This window comes from Erpetoichthys calabaricus, chromosome 10, assembly GCF_900747795.2.
Source record: "Erpetoichthys calabaricus chromosome 10, fErpCal1.3, whole genome shotgun sequence".
NCBI lineage: Eukaryota > Metazoa > Chordata > Cladistia > Polypteriformes > Polypteridae > Erpetoichthys > Erpetoichthys calabaricus.
The window spans coordinates 159539170-159565959 of NC_041403.2; the positions used below are offsets into that span (position 1 = coordinate 159539170).

Sequence of the window (26790 nt, forward strand, 5' to 3'; positions counted from 1 at the left end):
TATGACAATGACCTGCATCCAGCCCTGCCAGCAGGTCCTCCAACTTCCAGGGAAGACTCAGTGATTGGTGGCAGAATTGGCACTCCAGTCACCATTTTTTTTTTTTTTTATTTATTTATATATATTATAATATATATATATTACTCGTTGTTCCACTCTATTCAATCAAGTGTGATGCTGTGGTGTCACCTGTTCCACAGCTGCGCTCTGGTCCTAATTTGGGATCCTGTGGTGGGTGCGTCGACATGCTGCATCAGTGCATGCTTCTAACCTCCTCCTGCATTCTTTTTTGAACAGTTACTGAATAGTGACGGCTGCTGCTTTCATATTCCTTTTTGTTATAGCAGCACTTGTTCAGCATTGAAGCACTAAACATTCCTGAACTGCATCTCACTTACTTGCCCATTATAGACAGAGAACATCAACATTTCTGAATCAGATTAAAATATCCTTGCGTAACTTATTTTCTTCAAATTGTACAGCTATGAATCTTTAAGAACAGTGCACTAATATTGGGTATAACTGTACAGTATATAGTGTATCATGCTCTTGACTGTGTTCAACCATGCTATCCTCCCTTGCACACCCTGACAGACTTTTTCATTTTTAGCATTTTGTATTGGCACTACTTGATTCATCTTGAAAATTAATATGATCCATTAAAAATTTTTTATTGTCAGCTTCCTCGATAATGGTGAATAATTTTAGCGCTAACATGTATATGTGGCACCAAACCAGCAAACACTGCTGTTAATCAAAGTATCCTGAATAATAATGTTTAAAGCTACTTGGTAACAACTTTATCTGATCAGATTTGTCCAAAATTCACTTTGTTTTGATATGATTTGTCTTGTTCATTCTTCAGCTAGTGAAAAAAATCTGCTATTCAGTTATTATTTCAGAATACCCTTAAAAGATGTGTTATGTTTTCAGTGTATCTCTTTAGTGTCAATGTGAGACAAAGCTTGCCAATCGTATTTCCATAATTTATCTAAAATAACACTAATCCAAGAACTGGTCATTGTACTCACAAGGGTGGTCTTGAGCTACAGCCTAGTTTGTATCTCAACTTTTAATATGTTGGTCTGTTCTAAACTAATGTTGATTTAACCCTACATGATCATCAATTCACTGACACACAAACATGCAGCTGTAAAATGCATTCATTGTAATGGGCAAATTTAAAGCACTGGGTGGTGTTTTTTCAACACCTCTGCTTACTTAATTGAAAGAAAATGCAATTTCCAGTCATTTTTATTCTACCATTTATGTGACACACAACTTACTACATGATGTATCTATCTACTTGTTAAGTCTTCCAACACCATATTTATTCTGTTTCCAGTTTAAAATACCAAAAAAGTTCCCTTTTCACAGGGAGATCACGTTGTGCTGTGATATTGCTGTGCATCTGATTTTCTTGTCTTTATTGATTACTGGAGGATGTTTAATTTTTTTCTACCGAGTCTTTTTAGAACACATGACAAAACACTATAAAACATGTTTGGATAGAGAAGTTTATACTGGGAAAATCCAGACATGTATACCAGATTGTACATATTCTTGGGTAAACCTTACCAAACAAAAACAATTTCATTCCACTAATATTGGCACCCTTTATGTAAAAGCAAAATGGGCTGTGAAAAATGTCTTGATCTCTCATTCAAAATATTAAGAAAATTTTCACATTTAATAAGTCAAATAATGGAAAAAATTCTCATTAAATACATTTGTGAAAAATGTGTACTACAATTATTGGCATCCCAAAAAAGTCATATTGGAAAAATCTAACTGAAGTATATTTCCATTTGTGTATTACATTTCTTTTCAGTTCTTCTGAATGAGCAGAAACACAAGTTACCAGCCATAACTTCCTGTTGCAATGGAATATAAATATGAGGTGACACACAGTGCAAATTCCCTTAGTCATCCTTCAAAATGGGGAAGATGTGAGAACACAGCAACAATGTGAATAAAAAGGTTAAGTTGTGCACATCAGTAAATGGCTATAAGAAAAGAGCTAAACGGTTGAAAATGCCATCATCAGGGTAATAGCTATAAGCAACTGGAGATGCTAAGAATCATAGGGTGAGGGATATTTGAAATGGCCAAAGAATATCCAATGATTGCAGCAGGAGAATTGGCAAATGTTATTTGGGTCGTGGTGCCAGTCTCCAAAATGATCTGAGACCAACAACAAATCCAAGCACCTAAGGTTTGCAAAGTTTTGCTAGTACTTTCAATGGGACCGAGTTCTGCGGTGGAATGAAGCAAAAATTGAACTGGCTTGCTTCAAATATCAGAGGTGGGTTTGGCATACAGAGAATGATAGTCATGTACTCTAGAAAAGTGCCTCATCCCCACTGTGAAGTACGGTGGTAGTTCTTTGAAGTTGTTTGGCTGTTTTTCTGTGTTAGGCCCTGGACATTGTTAGGTTATATGATGTGTATATATAATTATAAGCAGATGTTAAATCAAAACATGGCTTCCTCTGCAAGCATATCTAAACTAGGATATGGTTGAATTATCCAGCAGGTCAGTGATCTAAAGCACACTTCAAAATGAACATAAAAATGGTTGAGTGGCCAGAAGATCAAGATTCTGCCATGGTCATCCCAGTCCCCTGCTCTAATCCCAATGATGACCTATAGGATGAGCTGATGAGAAGAGTCCACGTTTATGGACATCAAAATCTGAAGGATCTACAGTTATTCTGTATGTTAGAATGGTCTGGGGTTGCTTGCCATTTGTTCCTCAGCCTCATTAAGCATTAGAGGAGATAGCTCAGAGTTGTTATATTGGCAAAGAAAGGCTGCACAAAGTGTCAAATGAACTGGTGCTGGTAATTGTGGCAGAGATATATTTAAGAAAAATATTTGTTTAATTAAACTAACAATACTGAATGAATAAATGGGTACAAATCAGTTGTCCTGCATAAAATAGATGACTTTCAAGGGGATTGAATCCCTTTTACTGTACCCCATCAATACAGTGGTGTGTAAAGTGAATAATGCAGAAGCAGACAAAGCATTGTGGGAGGGGAATAGAATTTCATGCTTGCTTCTTTATTTTTCACAGCTTGCTGCACATTACATTACTAAGATTTGCATGGTTTTGTTTCTCAACAGGTGTCCTTGGTTAACCCAGACATTCTCTCTTGCAATTCCCATCTACAATGGCATCATATTTCTCTTTGTGTTGGCAAACTTCAGCATGGCCACCTTCATGGACCCTGGAATTTTCCCTAGAGGTAAGATAATTATGCTTTTACTTGCTGAACCTTAAGTAGTGAACATTGTATTTTCCGTTGGTTAACACTATGATAACTCTGGTTATTGGATCTTGGACTTTCTTTCCCGAAAAATTATTTGGGGCAGAGTTGTGGGGGGTTGGAATTAGTTCTTGAGTAAGGACAGCTTTTTTTTTTTTCTTCAGTTCAACTATAGGGTATTCAATCATGGCAGTCCAAGGTAATGGAGAAGGAATGTTTAAAAAATTTGCAAAAGGTCTGCAAAACTCCTGTCCTTCCATTTATTTTGACATCCACAGATTTTAAAGATGCATTTGAAACCTAAACAGAACGTCGGGTAAGAATAATAAAAGATGTAGAGCAAAGTGGTACGGATCTTCTGCCTGTACTTCAGCATTACAGTGGATGGGCGCTATGCGCCCTATGTTTAATTGTCCTCTATTAAAATAGACTGTGAAATTGTCATTGCATTACCATATCCAGTAGAAACTCAACCTGTCATCCTAGGCTCCAGTCAAGAGAAGCACACTTAAGCTGGTTCATTTTTGGACTACTCTGTAATGACCATATTTATTAAGTAAAATGTCAAGTTAATTGTAGGCTATTAAGTCATTGCCCAGGTATCTTGTAATTGGATTAATTCACTCCTTGTCTCCCTTTTGAAAAAAGGTCATTGTGATGGTTTTTGTGTTCCTGACTTGACGACTTACGGTTTTATTCAAATATAAGCAAGCCTAGTAAATACCAAAAAGTTTGTATATAAATATTTGATCTCGCTGTTATTTTGCTCTGATTTAATTTCCTGGAATAATGCACTTTATTATTTTTCATGTATAACCTTAAGTCAGCTTACTAGCTTAGCCTACATGTGTAAAAGAGGCTATTGTTGCTTTCATATGTATGGTTTAAAATTTGGTTAATTTGTGACTTATTAAGCTACTTCTCTCAAAATCTTCCTTGTAAATTTGCATATGGCCAGGGATATGATCACTGATATTGCCCTTTTGGCATGTACTTGCTTATGTATTTGTGTCCAGCATTGAGACCTTCAAGAATTGTCACAAGTTAATTAATTAATAGTAAACAGGCATCCATCTATAAGACAGTGCTTGAATGGGGCAATCTGCCACATACAGGTATACAAATAAGTATTGCAGTCTAATGTACAAAGCATTTTACAGTATGGCTCAAAGCCAAGTATGTTCTAAGTAAACAGTTCATAATGTGGTTAAATTGATTGTTTTATGCTTTATAAAAAAATTTTGAAAACTTGCATGCGTGAAATTGGATATTGGAGATGCAGTTTATTCAAAGGAGCCAGACCCTATCCTTAAATAGTTAAAAGTGGATGCATGTAACAAATGTGATATCCAAGGTTGATTATTCAGAATTATGAATATATACTTTTTATTTATTTTTATTTTTTTTTTTGGCTAAAAGTCTAACTATAAAAAACGAACCGTAAATTAGTGGAACTTATGCATGTATATTTAATTTGGGGAAAATCTGGCTCTAATCCACAGGTCATTATAAACAAGTGCAAAATGCAGCATTTTATTTTAAAATGTTTGTTGCTTGCAGCTGAGGAAGATGAAGATAAGGAAGATGATTTCCGTGCTCCTCTTTACAAGACCGTGGAGATAAAGGGAATCCAGGTCCGAATGAAGTGGTGCTCCACCTGCCGTTTCTACAGACCTCCTAGATGCTCACATTGCAGTGTGTGTGACAATTGTGTCGAGGTAAGGCCGCACAGGTTAATTCAGACTTCTCTGATTTGAATTTCATAACACAGACCTTACAGTATCTCACAAAAGTGAGTACACCCCTCACATTTTTGTAAATATTTTATCTTTTCATGGGACAACACTGAAGATATGACACTTTGATACAATGTAAAGTAGTCAGTTTATAGCTTGTATAACATTGTAAATTTGCTGTCCCCTCAAAATAACTCAACACACAACCATTAATATCTAAACCGCTGGCAACAAAAGTGAGTACACTTCTAAGTGAAAAATGTCCAAATTGTGCCCAATTATCCATTTTCCCTCCCCGGTGTCATGTGACTTGTTAGTGTTACAAGGTGTCAGGTGTGAATGGGGAGCAGGTGTGTTAAATTTGGTGTTATCGCTCACACTCTCTCTCTCTCATACTGGTCACTGGAAGTTCAACATGGCACCTCATGGCAAAGAACTCTCTGAGGATCTGAAAACAAGAATTGTTGCTCTACATAAAGATGGCCTTGGCTATAAGAAGATTGCCAACACCCTGAAAGTGAGCTGCAGCAGGTGGCTAAGACCATACAGCGGTTTAACAGGACAGGTTCCACTCAGAACAGGCCTCTCCATGGTCGTCCAAAGAAGTTGAGTGCACATGCTCAGCGTCGTATGCAGAGGTTTTTTTTTTTTTTTTTTTTTAAATAGACGTATGAGCGCTGTCAGCATTGCTGTAGAGGTTGAGTTGGGATGGGGGTGGTCGTCAGCCTGTCAGTGCTCAGACCATATGCTGCACACTGCATCAAATTGGTCTGTATGACTATTGTCCCAGAAGGAAGCCTCTTCTAAAGATGATACACAAGAAAGCCCGCAAACAGTTTGCTGAAGACAAGCAGACTAAGGACGTGGATTACTGGAACCATGTCCTGTGATCTGATGAGACCAAGATAAACTTATTTGGTTCAGATGGTGTCAAGCATGTGTAGCGACAACCAGGTGAGGAATACAGAAACAAGTGTATCTTGCCTACAGTCGAGCATGGTGGTGGGAGTGTCATTGTTTGGGGCTGCATGAGTGCTGCTGGCACTGGGGAGCTACAGTTCATTGAGGGAACCATAAATGTCAACATGTACAACAGCGTCCATGAGACCACTGGTCTCTTATCATTTCAGATTAGGTATACTCGGCCTGTAGCACTTTCAAGTATTCATATTTTGCTTAAATCTTCTACTTATTCTGAGTTATTCTAGAATTTAGGGAAAATTTGCAATTTTATTGCTTGTGATTTTAAGACTAGAATTTACAAAACTGTAGTTTCTAAAATAGATTGGTTTAATGTTTTTTTCCCCTTAATTATCTTTGTAGGAGTTTGATCATCACTGTCCCTGGGTGAATAACTGTATCGGGCGAAGAAATTACCGGTATTTCTTTCTCTTCTTGTTGTCACTGACAGCTCATATCATTGGAGTTTTTGGGTTTGGGCTACTATTCATATTATACCACATGGATGAACTTCGAATGGTTCACTCAGCTGTCACGTATCCTTTTTATGATATCAAAATTAGCATGCATGTTGTACTTCAATGTCAAATTTTTACGTTTTTTTCACATTTTTTGTGGTCAGACCTATGTATATTGAGTTGAATTTTTAATTCACCCATAGTCCCAAGGTTCAGGTTGGCTTATTAGATGAAACTGTACAGACATAAAATTATTAACATGATTATATATAGTTTTAATCTATCTTTGCTAAGAAAGCAAATAATGGATAATGGGGTAATACAATATTCCAACAATAACTTGAAATACTATTAAGATTATTCATGTATTGGCTGAGATAGGAGCTACTGGTCCATTCCTATGCAAATGTATTTTAAAAGTTTATCTGTAATTATAATGTACATTGATCTCAAACTTTGATTAATTTGTTTTGCCAGGAATGTAGTTGTAGGCTTGGTTATGGTTTGGCCATCAAATGTTAATATTAAACTGTTCACTGCTCAAAACAAATTAAGGGAACACTTAAATCACACATCGGGTTTGGATTAACAAAATATTCAAGTGGAAAATCTTTGAGTAATACTGTGTAATTTCTTGAGAACAACATGAGGTAATAACTGGTCAATGGACACCAACATTAGAATACAATAGCCTCAGTGAAGCATGGTGGAGGCTTGAACTGGGGCTTTAGTCAAGGTGGATGGAATAGTGAATACCTCCAAGTATCAGTCTATTTTATTACAAAACCTTCAAGCATCTGTTAGGAAGCTGAAGATAAAGAGGAACTTCACCCTTCGGCATGACAGTAACCCAAAGTATTTATCAAAATTAAAGCAATGGCTTCATCAACTGAGGATCAGTGTTCTGGAATGGCCCAGTTAGACTCCAGATCTTAATCCAAATGAAAATCTGTGTGGTGACCTGAAGAGAGCTGTGCACATTAAGATGTCCTTGCAATTTGATGGATCTGAAATTTTTTTAGGAGGAGTGGTGGGCAAATGAGCTAAAATTATTGTGAAAATGATAGATTATTTTACAAGATTAAACAGCTGTAAGCACTAATGTATATTGACAGGAAAAGGCAAATCTGCCTAGTTTATCTTATCTCTGCAGTAATTCTTAATTTTTGTCCTCTTTTGGAAGCTTTTCTTTAACATGTTTTCTTCCCAGAATGGCAGTCATGTGTGTTGCAGGATTGTTTTTTGTTCCAGTGGCTGGCCTCACTGGTTTCCATATTGTATTGGTAGCAAGAGGCAGAACTACTAATGAACAGGTATGTGCGTACAGTTGACCAGAAACATTTGAACTAGCATGTAGCAATCATACAGTGCCAAATCATATTATTTATAACATTGATTATAGTATTTTTGATTAATAAGCTTTGTTCCCTGACCAGGTAACCGGTAAATTCCGTGGTGGGGTCAATCCTTTTACTAATGGCTGCTGGAAAAATGTCAGCCATGTTCTCTGCATTTCACAGGCACCCAGGTAAAATACATTTTATTACACCTACATAATTTCAGTATACCAGTTAGTGCCACATTAAATGCAGTCTTTTCTTATTATTTAGGTGTGATTTAGTTGTAAGTGCATATTTTGTAAAGTTTGATTGTATTGCATTTCGTCTTGTTTTTGAAAGTTATATTAATAACTTTGTTTTCTTAGAAAACATCTCAATTCACTTTTAGGAAATCTTTGTAAAATACATTGACATACTGAATTAAAAGTCAAAATTATAGCATAATTTTGATCTAAAGATGTATTTTACCTCTAGTGGGATGGTAATCTGAATTTGTAATAACTAAAACCATAATTTTAGTGTTTTTAAGTAAGTAAATCTCTTTTTGCATGGGGTGCAGGAGGAAAGTGGGTTTTGGGAGTGATTAGGTTACTTTCATATATTCTTTTTTATCTTTTAATATAACACTTTCTTATGAAAACATCAAATAGAACTACACCATGTCCATGTTTTTTGATGCACATCGTACATTTCCATTGTGAACTGAAATGTCAATTTCCACCTGTATGTATGTAATACCTCTAACTGGAACTGTCTTTGTATGTTTATCTGTGTATGTATACGCATAATTACTAGATAAATTAAATCAATAAATAGTTTGATTTTTTAAGAGGGTGAAAAACATAAGTGCATTTAAAATTAGACCTTTAAATAAAAAAAGTTGAAACAGAGACGAGATGTGACTTTTTCAGAGAGATCCTTTCAAGTCCCATGAGACAAGACTTTGTGCCAAAAGATTTAACTACGCCCGGGGCCAGAAATAAAAGACAAAAAGTAGATGACAAAGTAGAACATCGTAAAGAATTCAGAAACGTTGGCGCGATACTCTTCAGAGCAGGTTACAGATAATGAAATTACTAAAATTCAAAAGTCCCAAAAATATGATTGCATTAGCGCAAATAAACGGAAATTATTACTCGGTGAAATAACGGAACAGCGAAAAGATTGTTCGGATTTAAACTTTTAAGTCGGAGACTTGTAGATCCTCTAATTCATGTTGCCATCAGGGAAAAGTAGTGTTTCTTCCCAATGAAGAGGCGTATCCGTGAGAATTAAAATTTGTTGTTTGGTGAAAGTGAGATCCACATCCGCAAAGTGGCTGGCGCGCACGCCGGGGGGAGGGGGATTGGCGAGCAAAGGGGCTGACTTTTTAAAAAGTAACGCACTTCCTTTGTATCTGAAAAACAGACAATTCATGCTCTTTTAGACCGTACTAAGATAACTTTCTTTTACATCATAATTTATAGTTTAAGGTGAAAAAATCATAAATCCCATTTACATGTTTGTTTATATTTTATATATATAAAACACCAGTGTATGCAAATAGCTTAGTGTTTTTAAAAGTAAGAAAATAATTTTTTAATTGTTTTTCTTCCTTTGAGATGAGCTGTATCCTTCATATTGATTTGTAGACCAAAAAATATATTTACATATATATGTAAATCTATAAAACGTCTTTGTCAGGTATCTTGGGCGTCCACGCAAGGAGCAGACAGCAGTTGTGAAACCCCCTTTCCTCAGACCAGAATTCTCTGATGGACAGATAACTGTAAAAATTATGGACAATGGAATTCAGAATGATCTCAATCCAACAAGGGTAAGTGCTTTCTTTCAGTTGACCATGGGCTTTATTCTAACAGCGAGTCAGGATTATTTTTTTTCGTGTACCAAGTATAAATCTCCATGGGTTTGAAGTGTTTATACAAATAAATTTGGGTATATCTTTCTGAGCTCAACTATTTTTAAATAGTTGAATAGGTAAACTGATTGATTTAGAAGGATAAAGAGGCTGTTGAAGCTATCTTTGCAGTGGATGCTAATTTTCTTGTCCCTTGAATAAATTGAAACCTAAACACATCCGGTCTGTTTGCTGTTAGGTGAGGATAACTAAGTTGAAAATGGTTTGCTAAGTCAGTTATCAAATCGTTAATGCAAAATCAGTTTTTTTTAACTTCGGTTCTCAGTTATAGCTTTGTTGCTGAGACATTTGACCTGCAACTATTAGACTGTGGATTTGAATCCATTTCCTTCTCTTCTGTGATCCTTGGCAATCTATTTAACTTGCTTTTGGACTTGGATAGTAAGAACATACAACTCGATATAATGTAAAGTGTGTTTAACTGTTAGGATTTCAAAATTTAGATATTAATAGTTCAAACCCATTTCCAGGCTGAAAATGTAAATTGACAAATGTATATTTCAAGAACACTATGAAGCAACATGAGCCATTAGCTATTTATTAAACAACAAAAGATATCAAAATTTTGCATAAATGTTAGGAAACTTCTCTGATTATGATGTGTATTTTCATTGAACAACCACTTTTTTCACTTAGCTGCTGCTGTTAACTTCCTGTTATGTTTTACTTGGGCTGGGCTGCAGACATTGATAGCTTATTGCCCTGAAATAAAGCTAGTGGTTTTTTTTTTTTTGTGCATATTTTATTGGCTTTAATTGACTCCTTTGCAAGGAATGTCTTAAGCACAGAAGTGTAAATGTATATTTTAGGATGTAAACTTTGTTAATAAAATTTGAATTATAGAATTTGAAGGTGGATAGATTAGTTACTAAAATAAGTTTTTTGTTTAACTCTTTTGGATGTGAATAATGTGGATACTTTGAAATGGCAGTGTGTGGTTTGGCCTAAAATCTGTATTACAAAATATAAGAATTCCAATTATTTTGCAAGATAACAGTTTAATATATTTGTGTATAATTTTCAGACTGAAACTTAGTAATGTGGTTCTTTTATTTAAAAACTGATTATGTAATGGTTGTTTTCATTAGTATAGATGCATCTCTAATCCATAAAAATGCATAACACTTTGCTTTTGTGAGAGATTTAACAGCAGGCCTTCACCTTTCTTGAACTGATAAGAAGAGACTTCATCTTGTCTGCCTTTCCTATTTGCATTGGTTCACCAATAAGGCTGAACCACACAACATGTCTCTTAAAGGGATAGGCTTACTTATCATAGTTGGCATACAAGTCCATACACAAAGAAATTACCTTTAGGGCTTTAATGCACTGACATATTTACATTTCATGTCTCCTATGGCATGCACGTTTTGTTTAAATATTTTTGCAGATTTCTCACTAATTTTTATCTTATTGGTAAAATGTTTTTCTCAAAATCCATATTGAAAGAATTTCATCTGTTATACTAGATCAGCTGTTACATCACTATTTTGAATATTACATAACTAGGAATTGCTGTGAAGGTGACTTAAATCCAGGTGTTTTGTATTTTCCTCTTTTTCTGTGAGAACTTAAACATTGATATCATCATACATAGAAGTATATTTGCATGTTTCATTGCCAATTTTATTTGCTTTTACAAATCACTTTGTAAGAGTTTGAAGTTTCAAAGTCTATGCACTGCATTCTGTAGTCCAAAGCATTTTTAATCCATTTTGCACAAAAATTGAGCCAAATATAATCTAATGTAAACAGTGAAACTGAATATATATACAGTTACAAACACGTTTTGAGACCTTTTTATTAGTGCATGGTTTGTTTTTTTTTTTTGTTTTTTTTTTAATACAAATGAAAGTAAACTTAATCACTTTTGTTTTTATTAGCATTTTGAATATTGTCCAACTCTTTTGTAGTTAGTTGTACTACTACTAAAATGGAAGCATCTTTGGAATGGCCACATTTCTTATTGCCGATTTCCCTACCTGTATATGAAGTGCTTTCATATACTAATAAGACAGAGTTGCCTCAAAATTAAAATATTGTTGTCATGCACATTGTTGTCTCCACTACAGTATTAACAAAGAAATGTGAAAAATAAGTATATATTTACAGACACGTTCAGAATATATTTCACGTGATATTCCTTTAAAATAATGCTCTTTTCTTTGTATTTTAACTATCCCAGTCCAAAGGCAGTTTGGAAGTTATGGAGAGTCAGTCGGCCGATTCTGAACCACCTCCTCCACCCAAACCTGAACTTCGCTACCCAGGCCTTAGAGCACAACTGACATTGAATACCACTGAGGGTGAGTCCCTTTTTTACAAGCTATATTGAGGGTTTCTTTAAGGTTTTTTTTTTTTTGTTTGTTTGTTTTTTTGTTTTTGAGGGTGGTGGAAGTTTCTAGAATTTTCTAGCAGTCATCACAAATAGATCATTATTAAAAACTGCTTATAATCCAATCTAAATGTGTTCTTCAGAATATGTGGCCTGAACACACCTGATTCCACAATTAAAACCCCCTCTAGTTGCTCAGTGGCTTTTTGTAATTTCTCCTTCAGTGTTACTCATGTACGGTGTGTTTCTTGATTTTTTTTTTTTTTTTTTTTTTTTCCCTTTTAAAAACAGAGAGTAGCTTGCTGTCCCAAAATGACAATCCCCCTACTCCTACCATGTACAAATACAGACCTGCATACAGCAGTCCGGGGAAGAACCAGACCAGCACAAAGGTATGGAGAAGAAATATAAATGTGGTTACTTTTTAAAAAATTTTATTAAATAAGTAATTATAATTTATAAATTCTCATTGGCCTCTGCGATAGTATTTCTCATTTCTGTTTTTGTATTTGAACCAGCTTAAGTCTCAACAGTCTTCCTCACATGGATATTTTTGAATGTTATTGTTTTCACACACTCTAAAATGATTTCTTTATGTAAGATACGAGTATTGCAACTAAATTAGTTTAGTCTTTCAAAATAGAGACTAAACATACATATGTCATCAGCCTATCTTAGCTGTGGTTTTCCTTTTTTATTGTTTTGAAAGCTTTTTTTTTGTTTGCTTTTTTTTTTTTTTTTTGCCCCTCTAATCATTATTTAATCATTGCGGACTTTATTTTACAAGCATGGGTTCTGTCTATATGCTTGCCTTTGCTTCAGATGTTCACAAAGTATAATTTAATAGTGTAAATCATAATGATTTTTAATGGATATTCAAAAAGGTGGCTTGCCACTTTGAGGTAAATTAACTCCAATTTATGTATTAAGTTTTGTTCCAAAATGGTTGTTGACCGTATTAGTTTGTTTCGAAATGGCACAGGAAGCTCTATGAATTGTACTTGCATTAAAGTGCTAGTAAACTGTGTACACTGCTAGATTGTGCAGTTAAATTCAATATCACATGCCCAATTAGTAATTGTATTTATTAAGCTTTATGTAATTGTTTCGAAATGGAATGACCTAAGGATGGTTGTTCTCAAACTACTCAGTCCAACCATTGAGCAATTTACATGATTATTTTTTTTCCTTATTCTTTTGTTTGTAAGAGCACTAAGAACTATCCTGTAAAGCAAGACATATGTAGGTATCTGTATATGTAAGATAAGTGCAGAGCATTTGCAGTTTATCTCCAGATTTTCAACTGGGATGTCTTGTGTAGCAGACCCATGTACTTCACTTGACTGTGTGCATATTCTCTATATTCTCCCTTGCTCAGAGAGTTTCTTTTAGAATATTTGATCTAATTAATTCCAGAGTGTGTGAATGTATTCAGCAATGGACTATCATTCCATCCAGTGTTAGTGCCTGTCTTTTGGAGTTTGGTGTAATAGTTGGCTGATTTTAACAATTTCCAGATGACTCTAGTACATTTTTGACTTTTGGAGAAATGCTATACTTGTGCTTTTTTTGATATTCTGGAAGCTCAACCATTGTAAGCTGCATATATCTTACAGAAAACACACAACCTAGAGGGCTTCTTTAAAACTGTGCAGTCTAAGCTAGGGGAAATTGGTATTCTGCTTTTAAAATATATAAAAATATTAGTTTCAGGTTTGTTTAAATTCTCATTTACTAGTTTATGTATTGATGACAAGTGTGGGTGTCTGTGTCTGCTCACCTTGAAAAGTGTTAGCACCCTAATTGGGAAGATTTGAGTATAAATGTAATTTAAGAATTTATTTATGCTACACTTCAGTATGTCTCTTGCTTTTTCACAAAAATATTGGCAGTTGTTTTTGCAACATTGAGGACACTTAATTGAATGATTTTTAAACACTATAGTAGCTCTGTATTAACATTTATTTACAGCTGAATTTAATTTGAAATTGCCAGCTCTTTTCAAAGAAAAAAATAGTATTAAAGTTAGTCAGTAATGTGCATGTTGCTAAATTTGATTTTATATTGATACTCTAAAGACTGGAAAATAAGCAAAAAGCAGTTCTATTCAAAGAAAATTAATTAAAAGGTTGAAATATATAGGACTGAAACAGAGTACCCCTAATATAGATCCTGTGATCAGAAGGAAAGGGTAAAGTGAAAATATGCAGCTTGTACCACATTCCAGGAGCAGATCTCAACACCCTAAATCTAAATAATCTTGCTTGCAAGCAAGTTACTCATTTTATACTTTTGTGCATATAAAACAGTAAAAACAACTTAAGAAGTATCTAGTTTGTATTTTAAATAAAGTAAGTATTATGGGCAAACTTGTTTGCTTTGAACACCATATCTCATGACTTTTAACCCTCCAAACCTTTATAATGTTGGAACCAAACACTGGAATGTAGACTTTTGCAATCTCTCCAGATTCAAAGAATCGGAATCAGATGTATATATCATCCAAGTAGTAAAATATGTTGTCAGGCCGTCTGGATAAAGAAAGTACCCACAGACGGTAAGCTTGTTAAATAAAAAGTCTGTTAAATTTTGTTTTACCAATTTTCAGTGTGAAATTCTAGTACATCTGTTGGTTTCCATGAACAACTGATTTATGTAGTCTCACAGAATTATAAAATCATTGAGGATTCTAACATTTTGTGTTGTAATAGCTGTGTTCATATCATTTAAAATTATGTATGATATATCTTTACTTTTTACAGATGATGAGGGGTGACAGTTTAAAAGAGCCACCTTCAATATTAGAAAGCAGCCAGCATCCTAGTTATCGCTCTGAACCAAGCCTTGATGCAATCAGCTCTCCTGCCACAGGTGGTATGGGTCTTGACAATGGAGGTGCATCATCAGGAGGTGGAGGTATGGCCTCCAGTTATGGGGTAGGTGGACGTTCATACCCCTCATTCCAAGATCCTTTGTCTGGAACTTCAAGGTCCTCCAGCCTCCGCTCAACTCATGCCAATCTAGGAGGTGCTGGAGGATTTGAAATGGGGGCACTAGCTTCTGTGCGCTCAGAAGGCACAACATCCACCAGCTACAAGAGCTTAGCTAATCAAACCCCACGTAATGGAAGCTTGTCTTACGACAGCCTGCTTACACCGTCGGAGAGCCCAGAATTTGAATCTGCAGCACCTGAGCCTCCTTTTGGATCTCAGAATCCAGCAACTGGATACAACTCTCCATTTTTATCTGCACAGATAGCTCAGCAGCGAGAAGCAGAACTGCATCCTAGTGTAGGTTTCCAAACCAAAAGTCTGGGCTCACCACATAGAAGTGAAAAGCAAACAAGAGCTCAGTCCCCAGTGCGGTATGACAACCTTTCACGGCACATTATGGCCTCCATGCAGGAACGGGAACGCCTTCTGGATTGTGAGGATTCTGAGGTTTTCAATGAACAACACGGGAGCCCATCTCATCCTCCAGTTCCACACCAACGGCCACCAAGATTTGGGAGGCCCCCTCTTTCCTCACCCACAGAGGGTGCACCCCACCATTCCTCACTCAGGGCTCGCTCATTGGGTTCACCGGACCTTCCTCCTCCTCCACCACACACCTCAGCTCACCAGCAACTTGGTCATAATTCTACTCAGTTTCATCATCCCCACCACCACCACCACCATCATACTGGATTAGGAAAGTCATTGTCGTACAGCAGCAGCTCACGCATCGCGTCTCCCAGTGAAGGGGTGACCAGCACTTTCCAACTGAGTGGCAGCTCCAGTAACGTGATCCACGCTCCCAAGTGAGTAGCTATAGCTTGTGAGTGGCTTTCCTTCCTTTCTTCTTTTTCTTCCTCTTCTATTTATTTTAAGCTCTGCAGACCTGCTGCTTTGATGTTTAGTTTAACTTTGACAGCATTTTCATTTTGTGTTCTGCAACCTCTTATTGGCTTACTTGTCTGTTCTTTGCTTGCTTTAAATGTCTGTAGTTTTTAATTCAGTATTTGTTATACATGTAAATTTATACCGAGGTCTGGTCTGAAATAATTGGCGCTTACTATCTAACAGTTTTCATCCTTTGAAACGAACCTTAATTCCAATAGAAACTCAGATGCTCTGTTTGTAGTTTATTGGATATTTTAAAGCTTCTAATAAAACAATTTATTGCAAACCACCTAAATATTGGTATTTGCTTGCCTTTAGATCAGAAATGTGATTTAAACCTACCTTTGAGCAATAAAACAGTCAGTATTCCTAAGCCCATGAAAAGCTATAATCCTTCCAGTGGTATTGGGAAATGCAACCTCTTGAAAAATAAATTAATCCATAGACTGTCAGTTAATCCTTAGCATTTCTGAAGAAAAACATGACCGATTATGATTTGAACACACTCTGAACGGCTTTACTTTTTTAAGGAATATTGCAGCTGCTGGTTTTATCTCTAAAATGTTGGTCATAATAGGTAGTATTTGGCATTAAATGAACTCCTTGTCTGATTAGACGACTTCCTTCTGCTCTCACTTGTTTATGGTGAAAATATACAGTACATTCCATAAGTATTTGGCAGTGACACAATTACTATGGCCGTTTACTCAAGTGTACTTGTTCTGAAGTGAAACAAATGTTAATGACAATATAGTGTAGACACCCTGGCACACCTAGAAAAACAAATGCAGTGCATGACAGAAGACTACTTTAATGTATAAGGAGAAAAAAAGCTTTCCAGATCAAAAATGTTCCCCAGAATGTTGCCATAAATTTTAAAGATGCAAACCATTAGTAAGCCTTAACCATAGGAACACTGGGCTAGAGTTCGTTAAGAAATACTTGGGTTGAACTATACAGTTTTGAAGCTGACTGATGAGATGAAGTACCAGAGTAAGACAGAGAAGGGTGTTGAAAAAGAAAGGGGTAGTTCATGATTCTTTTATGTAAATGCTGCTGGTTCATCACTGAAAGGCTACACTAAAAGCTCCTCCTTTTCATTTCAATACCATTATGTTTGGATAAAGAGCCACCGTAGTAACAACTGTGTTGATGTATAAATACGGACTTCTCTGTACTGGTGTGTTTTATTTTAAGAACAGTTGTAAACGTACGTGTTTACACACAGAAGTGGTACTACTGGAAGTTACTGAAAGGTTTTTTTTTTTTTTTTTTTTTTTTTTTTTTTTTTTTATATAAAGGAGCCGTGCTTGTTATGGAGAACAAAGTTTTTCTTCTCCAGTAGCAAGAGAAGGGTGTTTTTTAAACTGTACTCCTTTTCATCAATTATGGGCTCAAATTAATATTCAAAACGATATAAAACAAGGGTATAGTGCCTTCTGTGTATATGTTCACTCATTGAATTTCATTGTGTTTGGCCCACATTTTTTATCCACAGCAACTTTCAAATCAGTGGCTTGTGCTAGTGTGACATGTGAAAAAGCTAACTCAAGACATGGTTTTAAGCATTTTAGCTGACCTATCGCATTCCCTACTTATGGGTACTTTTGAAAAGTTCCTGTTGGAAAGCTGTTTGTTCTGATGGCTAAGACATTGGATTTCAACCTGTATAGTTGTTGGCCCCGCCGTCTTAGGCCGGAGTTATACTTCACACGACGCATGCTGTAGCGGACGCTCCTGCTACGCAAGCGTTGTACTGTTTATACTTGGGCGTGTTATTTACGTAAATATGGAGGAATCCGCCAGGTTGCAGTGCGAGATATTATCACGGTGAGAACGTGTTCGGCATTCTGTGTTGTGAATTGCCTAAAACACCCATTAAATTCCGATGAAATCTTACCGCAATATCTCTGAAATGGATGTTTCATGATTAAATCCATCAATCCAGGAATATGTCAATTCCAGCCAGCATTGGGCACGAGGCAGAAACAGTCCCAGGATGGGGCCTTGGCTCATCGCAAGGTGAATACAAGCACACACATACACTAGCGTCATTTTAGCGGCACCAACTCCCCAAATCTGCATATCTTTGGAAGGAAACTGGAGCATAGTGTGGAATCCAAGCAGGGAGTACCAGCGATGTGACTCCCTGCGAGACAGCAGTGCTCCCCCATGTGTGTAATTATTAACAGTATTCATTATTTAAACGAAATTAATGATTTCTGTAAAATGTAACATACACACTTTAATGCATTTCATCATGAAAGTGATACCAAGTATAAATCTTAGGACTCTAAATGTGCAGAGAGTTGGAATATCATACATTTAATGTGTTCTGTGTGGTGATCTATTGCTGCTTGCCGTAGCATTTAAAAACTGGGATGACGTTTACGATGGTCTGCTTTAATGATAAAAATAAACTACGAGGTTAAAGTGATCATTTCGAGATTAAGGCTGAAATTTACACTTTAATCACAAAATACACGTTTTCACCATGTCCTTAATTTTTTTTCTCAGTGGCTCAAATACAGCACTGTACATTGTTGCTGTTGTGAAGTTGCAAAAAAAAAAAAAGACTGCACAAAAGATGGTATGTGAGACTTTTAAAATGTACCGTGTCATTACGATCAGGGATATGCGATGCTTGAATAGAAAAGCACCACGAATACATCTGTATGTTGGCATTTTGCTTCACCACATCGAGCCATTCATTAAACATCGAAGCACGCACATCAATCCCCATAGGATCTGCATAGAGGCTTTCTGTCACATGTAGATAGTAAACAGACTCTGACGTCACATTCCAACTTTTAGCACACTGCGCCTCCCGACTTTTTGCTGGTACTGCAACTCGTGCACGTGTCATGTTAATTTCTGAGGACCTGCTCAGAGGACGCGTGAAATGAACGCTGGGAACGCGTGGCAGCCATGATACGGGCGCATACGCGTTCTGAGCGTGAAGCATAAATGAGCCCTAACTAGAACAGGCTCAAAATGTTTGTTTATATTTAAACCATTTTATTTGGAATATTTACTTCTAAAAAGTATTGTTAATGTATTTACTTTAGAAATGTTTTACATAAATTAAATCTCGTCTTTATTAATTACTTTAAAAGATATTAATCCTGCTTTTGAACTGAGTTTAAAAAAAAAAAAAAAGTTACTAATCAGCAAACAATCCAATGCAGTTTTTTTTATTTAAATGTATTCAAGACAGTTCACATTTCTGGAGGTTTGTTAGAAGTGTTAAATCAATAATGTATGGGTTATTTATGGTCATTGTCCATGCAATGGGATCATAAATAGTTCATCTGTATCTTGAGTGAAGCATAGTAATTGGTCTTGAGCAGGGTAGGGGTATCATGGGTTTCCTTTGCATTAGGGTTTAAATTTTATATATAGAAAAATATTTATATGGAGAGAGAGAAACAGAATTTTTACTTGGTGCAGACTGCCACATCTTTTTTTTAAGCGTTGGCAGGGAGTTACCATCATGGGGAACTTTAGACTACCCTTGCTAAAATACTTCCACTGTAGAATGTGATTTTTAACTAACCCAAACTGAGAGTCTTAGAGTCAACTGATTCACCAAGGAGTTTAGCTAGATAAAGGAATTACAAATGAAGTGGGGAACAAACCATAGCTGCCTCTAAAAATATTTTGAAAAGGATTTTTTTATTTTTTATTTTTTACAGAGAGTTTAGATATTTTTAATTGCTTTTTGTTTTTGTTTGTAAAGCGACCTTGGGTTTGTGAAAGGCGCTCAATAAATGTAACCTATTATTATTATTTTGTAAGTGTCTTCAGCAAGTGGCTTTGCATATGTGAATAATTGTAGAATATCTTTTAAAACCTTTTAACCTGAGGCAAATTGTGATGTTGCTCTGGGTCACTCAGGACACCAAACACAAAATCGTAACTCAATACGGAATTTCATTCAAATAGATAATCAAGTAAAATATCACATGACAGTAGACAAAATATTTTTTGTGTTTACTGTCTCTTTAACTAAATAATTGCACATATGCTATGAATATTTAATCACATTTCTGATGGTAATTCCACATTTTTCGGGTTAGTTTTTAAGGTGAGCATTAAAATAGTTTTGACTTTAATTTAAATATTGTTAGAAATGGATGCATTACTTTTTCCCTTCCATACAAATTATAGTATTTTTTAGTTTATTCAGGATTTAAGATATAGTGTGGTTGACTTCTGTAATGTATTACAGTAGTGCTACTTCAGGTCTCCATATCTTTGCGCTGTTTTTTCCATAGAGTGCTCTAGATCTACCAGTGACGAACCTTGTAATGTAAGTGTAGCCTTTTTATTTACTGTTTCTCTGCTTTGTGCACTTCCTCCTGTTCCTACTTTTCATGTGCTAGTTTGACGTTGTGGTGTCTGTTTTGTTTTGTTTGGATCATCTGTTTTGTCATGTTTTAATTGTGTCCACACATTTTACTCATTTTATTCCAAAAGTGAACATTTCCCTTGACTTATGAGCGAGCTGCCTGTGTTCAGTAATGACAGTGTGACTGTGTGCTGACTGGTGAAATTCTTAATACTATGATGAGAATGTAATTGCAATTGTAGTTTTTATCAGAGCTGTGTTTAGTATTGAATTTTCTAAGGTAAGTAATTTTGTTGCTTCATCCCAATACCTACTCATCTTGCTCCCCCAAAATGGGTTTTACTTCCTGTCAGTAATTCTTGCCAATTCTGAAACTTACAATTGGGAACTTAGTTTAATTGTGCCATTTCCCTTCATGCTGTTGTCAGTTGTGAGAGTGGGGCAATCAGATGTGGCACTCATTTTATTAAAATTAAAAGTTCTGTATTTCAAAATTCAGTGGCATAATGATAAACTTGCTTTTGACTCTTTTTTTCAGAGTAGTCAGGTTAGGATAATTCATCTTAGTTTTATAGGGACTGCTTTTTGTTAAATTCTTGTTTTAAATTTTTTTTGTATAGTCTTTTGTGGTAAACTTTTAAGATTTAGCTTCCTTATCCCTTTTTACATTTTTATTTTTGTGAGCAGTGCAGTACACTCAAGCAGTTGACCGTGAATGTGCTTACAGTTAATTTATTTACATTTGTTTGATGTCTGTGTGTCACTAGTGCAGTTTAAGGGGACAATATCTTAACCACCTTAGCATTGCATTTTATTCCAAAAAAACATGTAAAGCGTTGCATTTTTTGTTTTTGGTATGAAATAATACATTTTTGTCAAATCTCAAGTATAATAATGATACAAATAATAGTAACTATGGAGAAAAATAATATAAAATGAACAATAATAAAAATAACAGTAATGATACTATTAATGATGCCAAAAATGCATATCATTTTGAAATTAGTTGTTTGTGTAGTAAATCTTAAAGCATGGTGAAAGACACAATCCTGCGTCACAGTTTGGACGATAAATAGCGCATTTCTTTTAGAATTTTCTTTCCAGATTTATCAGTTTTTGAACACACTGCACAGGAATGAGTTGAATATTTTTTTCTCCCCCTATTGGGAATATATATTGTATCCAAATAAGACACTATGGATTGATCAGTGATGTGCTGGGTTGACTGTCTCTTTAGCTGTAGTGTGGACGGTGAAAGCTGACATGTAAAGTTTGTATGAGATACAGTTTTGCCGGCTGTTTGTTTTGTATATCAAGAATACATTCCAAACGCAGTATTCCACCAAATGGAAATCTTTTTGTAACATTTCTTTTGTTGCCTCCGCGTGACGGGATAGAAGAGTCCTTTCTTGATTGTAGTCAACCACAGCACAAGGCTTTGTAACCTGCTTGTTGCCTTTTGCTTGTACAGTGACTATAGCTGCATTATATACAGTGCTAAGAAGACATACATCTTTCTTGGTTTTCCATTTCAGTGCAAGCACTTTCTTTTTGCCAAGCTACTAGTGCCTGCCATTACGGTTGGGACACACTGTTCCGTATGCATCAGTCTTTCTTTGCAAGAAGATGTCAAATAGCTCTGGCAAAGTATGAAAATTGTCCATGGTTACACATTAACCTTGATCCAGCAGAGCATGTATCAAAGTCGACACAGATGACGTACAATGCCGTAATGATCATATTTCTGAACAAACATTGTTCCTTTCCTTGTGTACAGAACCAGATTCCAAATGTATCCTGTTTTAGATCCACAAAGCTTGTAAAAGTTTATGCCTAATCTTGCTCTTTTTTACACAATGTACTATATCCATGACAGTCTGCCCTTTATAAGCCATGAGAATCATCGATGCTGACATCACAGTTTGGAATGTAAACATTCTGAAATTTTTCTACAGTGGCCTAGTATACAGTGCATCCGGAAAGTATTCACAGCGCATCAGTTTTTCCACATTTTGTTATGTTACAGCCTTATTCCAAAATGGATTAAATTCATTTTTGTTCCTCAGAATTCTACACACAACACCCCATAATGACAACGTGAAAAACATTTACTTGAGGTTTTTGCAAATTTATTAAAAATAAAAAAATTGAGAAAGCACATGTACATAAGTATTCACATCCTTTGCCATGAAGGTCAAAATTGAGCTCAGGTGCATCCTGTTTCCCCTGATCATCCTTGACATGTTTCTGCAGCTTAATTGGAGTCCACCTGTGGTAAATTCACAGCACAAACCAAGCATGAAGTAAAGGAATTGTCTGTAGACCTCCGAGACAGGATTGTCTCGAGGCACAAATCTGGGGAAAGTTACAGAAAAATTTCTGCTGCTTTGAAGGTCCCAATGAGCACAGTGGCCTCCATCATCTGTAAGTGGAAGAAGTTCGAAACCATCAGGACTCTTCCTAGAGCTGGCCGGCCGTCTAAACTGAACGATCTGGGGAGAAGGGCCTTAGTCAGGGAGGTGACCAAGAACCCGATGATCACTCTGTCAGAGCTCCAGAGGGCCTCTGTGGAGAGAGGAGAACCTTCCAGAAGGACGACCATCTCTGCAGCAATCCACCAATCAGGCCTGTATGGTAGAGTGGCCAGACGGAAGCCACTCCTTAGTAAAAGGCACATGGCAGCCCACCTGGAGTTTGCCAAAAGGCACCTGAAGGACTCTCAGACCATGAGAGAGAAAATTCTCTGGTCTGATGAGACAAAGATTGAACTCTTTGGTGTGAATGCCGGGCATCACGTTTCGAGGAAACCAGGCACCGCTCATCACCAGGCCAATACCATCCCTACAGTGAAGCATGGTGGTGGCAGCATCATGCTGTGGGGATGTTTTTCAGCGTCAGGAACTGGGAGACTAGTCAGGATAAAAGGAAAGCAGACTGCAGCAATGTACAGAGACATCCTGGATGAAAACCTGCTCCAGAGCGCTCTTGACCTCAGACTGGGGTGACGGTTCATCTTTCAGCAGGACAACGACCCTAAGCACATAGCCAAGATATCAAAGGAGTGGCTTCAGGACAACTCTGAATGTCCTTGAGTGGCCCAGCCAGAGCCCGGACTTGAATCCGATTGAACATCTCTGGAGAGATCTTAAAATGGCTGTGCACCGACGCTTCCCATCCAACCTGATGGAGCTTGAGAGGTGCTGCAAAGAGGAATGGGCGAAACTGGTCAAGGATAGGTGTGCCAAGCTTGTGGCATCATATTCAAAAAGACTTGAGGCTGTAATTGCTGCCAAAGGTGCATCGACAAAGTATTGAGCAAAGGCTGTGAATACTTATGTACATGGGATTTCTCAGTTTTTTTATTTTTAATAAATTTGCAAAAACCTCAAGTAAACTTTTTTTACATTGTCATTATGGGGTGTTGTGTGTAGAATTCTGAGGAAAAAAAATTAATCAATTTTGGAATAAGGCTGTAACATAACAAATGTGGAAAAAGTGATGTGCTGTGAATACTTTCCGGATGCACTGTATCTCCCAAATTTTCTTTAGTTTGGGTGCTGGATGGGTATTCTCATCAAAGTCTTCATTGTTGGGAAAGTGTAGATATTTCATAATTAGTGAAACCTACACTCAGACAATTTCTCCAAAGAACAGTGTTGCCAAAATTTTGTTTTTAGACTAGTATTGTTGCTGGTCAGGTTTTACTACAGGTCTTTGCAATATTGATAAGCTTAAAAAGGCCCAAATATCATCAGCAGTTACTGTTTCCCATCTTTTTGAATGGGAAAACTGCTTAGGTGTACGGTTATTTGCCAGACACTGTTCAGCATAATGATTCGTCTTCACAACAATTCTGTCAATCACATCATCATCCAGGAATAACGTCACATAAGTGAATGGATCTTGGCTGCCCCAAAAAATCAAAATAAGGTGGGAATGATTTTGAGGCAGGATCAACATAGTCAGATGTGAGGGTCACCTTTGGATTCATCAGAATCATTTTCAGGCTGTGTCCATTTCAGTTTCACTACCTGAGGACAGATTCACTTCCTCGTCACTGCCGAGGAGAAGCTCATCAACATCACTGCTTGTATCACCAGCAAGATCATGCAATACCTGGGCTGATGAAAAATGTTTGAGACACCATTATTACAGAGGGGTTTACTAATCACACTTGAAGATGAGTGGAGAAGACGCACCAACACCTTTACCTTTGTGATGCTCTGATGTAACGCTTACACAAGACCCACCTACAACATTGCCCGAGTAATGCTTGGTGCTTACGCTGATGGCACTTTAATAGCAAGAGTGATTCTTTGTTCTAATGTTTATGCAAGACACATCTGTACAGTTGCCGAGTAACACTTGGGACTAATGCTTTTAGCACAGTTTTCACAGTCCCAGTAATACTCATGTCTAATGCTAAGAAGGTTAAGCATTGAAATTAAATGAACTGGAAAAGTTTTACATTTAGGTGTTAAAGCAGAGGAAACGGCATACATTATTGTAAATGTTCTTATGAAAAGAAAATGCCTGGCTCTCTGAATTAGCAGATGACGTTTAGGCCCAGAAGTATACCAGACTTAACTGTGGTTATATTTATATATAAAAAAAAGACGACAAACATTTCTACTTACTCAAAAACTGGTATTGGTTGAAAATCAGCTACAGAGATTGCCCAGAAGGAAAGTGATGAAGAGTTTAATGCAGGTGTAATTTCTAGGTACAGATTTTCATTGTGGTTAATTCCTGTTTTGAACTGTGTTCAAATTTTTCATTTCTTCAGGTTTTTTTAGAATTAAGTTGTTAAATTTAACAAAAGCATAAATTAGTTTCACAGTGCTTGGTGTGTGAAATTCAATAATCTTTCTTTTTTTTAAAAAAGAAGCATGCTGCTGGTAAGGAACAGGCAGAGAGATGATAAATAAGTAGCTACTCACTCCAATATGTAAGGGTTCATTAATTGCTCATCTGTTTTATGAAAGTAACTAGCAAAATACCCGCGCTTCGCAGCGGAGAAGTAGTGTGTTAAAGAGGTTATGTAAACATATATATACATAAACATATATACTTATATACATATCTACATATACACATCTACATATATACATCCACATATATATATATATATATATATACACACACATATAGACATCCACATATATACACACACATATAGACATCCACAGATATATATATATATATATATATATATATATATATATATACACACACTCTATAGTGTTCACATGCCTCATGTTTTTCACAGCAAAATGTTAAACAAGAACCTGCACTTACATGCTGAATGCTGTCTGCTGTTTCTTTTTGTTTCTTTTTTTAATGTTCTAATTAGTTGCCACACCCTTTTTTTTTTAACCACTTAATGAAAGAGCAATCACTACTGAACGGCCATGTAGAAATTTTACAGAAAAATTATTTTCAATTTAATGGCAACACACAACCAGATTTCACATCCTTTTCAAAAATGTTTTGTTACCTGTGTTTATAGATTTGACAGCCAGATATTTGATTCGTTATGAAAATAGTATTTTGAATGATAAAGCAGCTAGATGCAGATACAATTTTCTTCCAGTCTGACATTTCTGAAACCAAAATGACAAAATTTTTATATGATCCTCATACTGATTTTATTTTCTATGATTCAGGATAGTCACTATTTTTCTGTTAACTTCTAGGCCATTGATTAGAAGCTATGTGTACATATAACTTTACCAAAGTGACAAAAATAATAAGCAGTGAGAGGTTGAGTTGGTTAAGAGTCCATACTGGTGATAACCCACTTCTTCCAATTATGAACCCCCTTCACATTTTTAATTAATTGCTTATCCTGTCTTGCAGCACTTTCAAGGCAACACAAATAGAGATTTTACCCATCCATAAAATAAAATGTCAGGATGATAGATACATGTACAAATTAGTTTCACCTAACACTTTGGTTCTAGTATCTGTACTAAAGAATGCCAAAGCAAGGGCTACACATTGAAAGAGCATAAGAGTTAAAGTGCTTAGTGTGTGTGTGTGTGTGTGTGTGTGTGTGTGTGTGTGTGTGTGTGTGTGTGTGTGTGTATTAGGCAATCTGAAGCTGGCTGTGAAAATACGTTCTACTGACTTCAGTTTGTGAATTTTTGTTGCCTAGTCCTTAACATTTGCTAAATTATTTTTTCCAGAGATGAAGTCCAAATGAGAGCTCACGGCAAGTTGAATGGGCAACCCAAGCACTTCTTCTCTCACTCTCATCCTCCTCATCCTGGGAGTCATGCGCCAGCCAGAGCCCCTGATAGCATCAGCAACATGTCTTCATCTCCTACAAGTCCTGGCCATCGCCCGATTGCCTCTGGGTCATCAAATCACAGTACTCCTTCTTCTCTGAGTCCTACTAGAGGTCCAGGAGGTGGAGGAGGTGGTGTCAAGAAAGTCTCTGGTGTCGGTGGGACTACTTATGAGATTTCTGTATGAGAGGCCAGGAATTTGCTGGTAGAGGGAAGATGCAGCTACACAGTGTTGGAGAAACCAAGGAGA

The 26790-nt window shown here is 36.3% G+C and overlaps 1 protein-coding gene across 4 annotated transcripts in view; it reads left to right on the forward strand.

The window, feature by feature from the left end:
- Positions 1 to 26790, forward strand: part of zdhhc5a (zinc finger DHHC-type palmitoyltransferase 5a) — a 62420-nt gene extending 35630 nt beyond the window's left edge. Inside the window, exons 3-13 of one of the 4 annotated variants that reach the window (XM_051932552.1) lie at positions 3129 to 3250; positions 4832 to 4989; positions 6331 to 6503; positions 7636 to 7738; positions 7862 to 7953; positions 9449 to 9581; positions 11869 to 11989; positions 12310 to 12410; positions 14781 to 15834; positions 20177 to 20211; positions 26439 to 26573. In XM_051932552.1, the coding sequence (XP_051788512.1) occupies positions 3129 to 3250; positions 4832 to 4989; positions 6331 to 6503; positions 7636 to 7738; positions 7862 to 7953; positions 9449 to 9581; positions 11869 to 11989; positions 12310 to 12410; positions 14781 to 15821 (2044 nt within the window). In that variant the 3' untranslated portion in view covers positions 15822 to 15834; positions 20177 to 20211; positions 26439 to 26573. Of the gene's footprint in view, positions 1 to 3128; positions 3251 to 4831; positions 4990 to 6330; positions 6504 to 7635; positions 7739 to 7861; positions 7954 to 9448; positions 9582 to 11868; positions 11990 to 12309; positions 12411 to 14780; positions 15835 to 20176; positions 20212 to 26438 lie in introns of all 4 variants that reach the window. The other 3 variants (XM_051932550.1, XM_028812247.2, XM_051932551.1) reach the window with 3 other exon arrangements.